Genomic DNA, 1896 nt, shown 5'->3' on the forward strand with positions numbered 1-1896 from the left:
TACCTTTAGAAAATCAAGACTCTACATATGTATTTGCATAAAATTCACACAAAGGGAGACCAATACATTTATTCCACAAAAGATCAGATACACGTGAAACTTCTGATGTATTTCGAGTCTCATTATGAACAATGTTCATGGCACTAAAGAGTCTCTCACATTCAGCAATAGAAACTACCAATGTACTTACAGCTTGAGTTAAAGGTTTAAGGTTGTTTGGAATAACAGATTTATTATCTATGTACTTACGAAAACCTGAATCTTTTTCATTTATTTTAAATATGTTTGAAAGCTGCTTAATTGCTCTCTCTCCATATAACATACCCACTTCTAAAGGCAATTTTTGTGAGTTTAAAACTTCTAGCAGTTGAATAAGCTCAGCATACTTATTTGATGTATCAGATATTGAAGATACATAATATGATGATGTAAAGTTTAACATTCTGGATTTTAAATTATCAGCCTAAGCTTCGATAAAATTGTTTATTTTATTTTTATTATTTTCATGTAGGTCAATATTTTTAAAGGTCAAACTACATTCAGAATTCTCAGCTTCTTTATAAAAACCATCATTACACTTCTCAGACATGGATTCAAAAATCAGAATTTGTCTTCTAATTAAGTTATGAGCATCAGGTAGCTTTGTACACCGTTTTTGAAGTTCTAATGAAAGGTCTGATAGTTCTGTTAGAGTATCATATGGAAGACCTAAATAGTAAATTTAAGACAAAATCAGTTGATGTTATTTTCGGTTTTAAACCTTTAAAGGTTTTTTTTGCTTTTTCTTTAGATGTTCTCGAGTTATCCAAACTACATTTGTCAAAATGTAAATAAAGTGCTTCATAGTTTATCCAAACAGCTTTAACTGACTTCTAACTTGAAGCTACCCATCTTGTATTTAAAATGCGACAAATTGATAGAAATTGTAAATCTAATTCTTTGGCACAGCTCTTTAAACCATACTGGATTTTTGGTGATGAACTATATAATGCATAAAGAGTATCAAAAAATATTTTGAAATGATTTATGCCAGCTACGTCGTTAACTACATCATCAACAGCAAGTTCAAGTCTATGATTAGAGCAATGCCAGACCAATAAATCTGGATATTTGTCAGTTAAAAGTTTTCCCACACCAGCTTTTCTTCCAATCATATTAGAAGCTCCGTCACAAGCTAAGCAAATAAAATATTGTATTAAGTATTCATGAGAAAATTTGTGTTTGTTTAGACATGACAAAAGTTGCACAACTATAGTCTCAGATTTTGTATTTTCTAATTCTAATAAATCTAAATAAAATGTTATTGGATCAGTTTCATTTTTGACATCTGTGGAAGCTCTTATACAAACAACCAGACAAGTCTTTTTCGACACTGAGGTAGCTTCATAAAGTAATACTGCAATTTTAAAATTATTTTTGACAATACAATTTGTAACTTTTGCTTTCATTTCTATTTCTATATGGCTAGCAATATCAGCACAAGCATGATCACTGTGTAAAATGCGACCCATATCCAATCCATTTAACTTTTGAAGTTGAATATCAAATGGTAAATCAGTAAATGGTCTTGTTTTTTTAACAATACTATATACAGTATTAAATACTATTATTGTACTCTCAAATTTACCAAAAATCCCCCTTGACACAGCTTTTGGAAAAATATTTTCTTCTTGTGCTTTTAAAATTTGTTCTCATCTTTATGACATTCACTGATTTTATGCTTATGGATTTTTTTTCTTAAGGATTGTCTTTTATCTTTATCACTAGCTCCATCAGTATGTACACTACACTCTGTCCATTCAATAGCAAATCCAATGCCTTGTGTTTTATATGTGGCAAGGTTTTGAACCTGCACGCATATACTACAGCCCAATTTTTGGTCTTTTATCACTATCC

General features: G+C 30.3%; 1 protein-coding gene across 1 annotated transcript; it reads right to left on the minus strand.

Moving 5' to 3' along the window:
- Positions 1–463: 463 nt before the first annotated feature.
- LOC103311568 (E3 SUMO-protein ligase KIAA1586-like) lies at positions 464–1584 on the minus strand (the record flags this gene model as incomplete). The annotated part of the gene is made up of 3 exons (XM_008191227.1): positions 464–468; positions 538–708; positions 878–1584. Coding segments are annotated over 3 exons (883 nt in total), but the record flags the coding sequence as incomplete, so codon positions are not given.
- Positions 1585–1896: the final 312 nt, after the last annotated feature.

Source organism: Acyrthosiphon pisum, unplaced genomic scaffold (genome assembly GCF_005508785.2).
Source record: "Acyrthosiphon pisum isolate AL4f unplaced genomic scaffold, pea_aphid_22Mar2018_4r6ur Scaffold_6732;HRSCAF=7300, whole genome shotgun sequence".
Classification (NCBI taxonomy): domain Eukaryota; kingdom Metazoa; phylum Arthropoda; class Insecta; order Hemiptera; family Aphididae; genus Acyrthosiphon; species Acyrthosiphon pisum.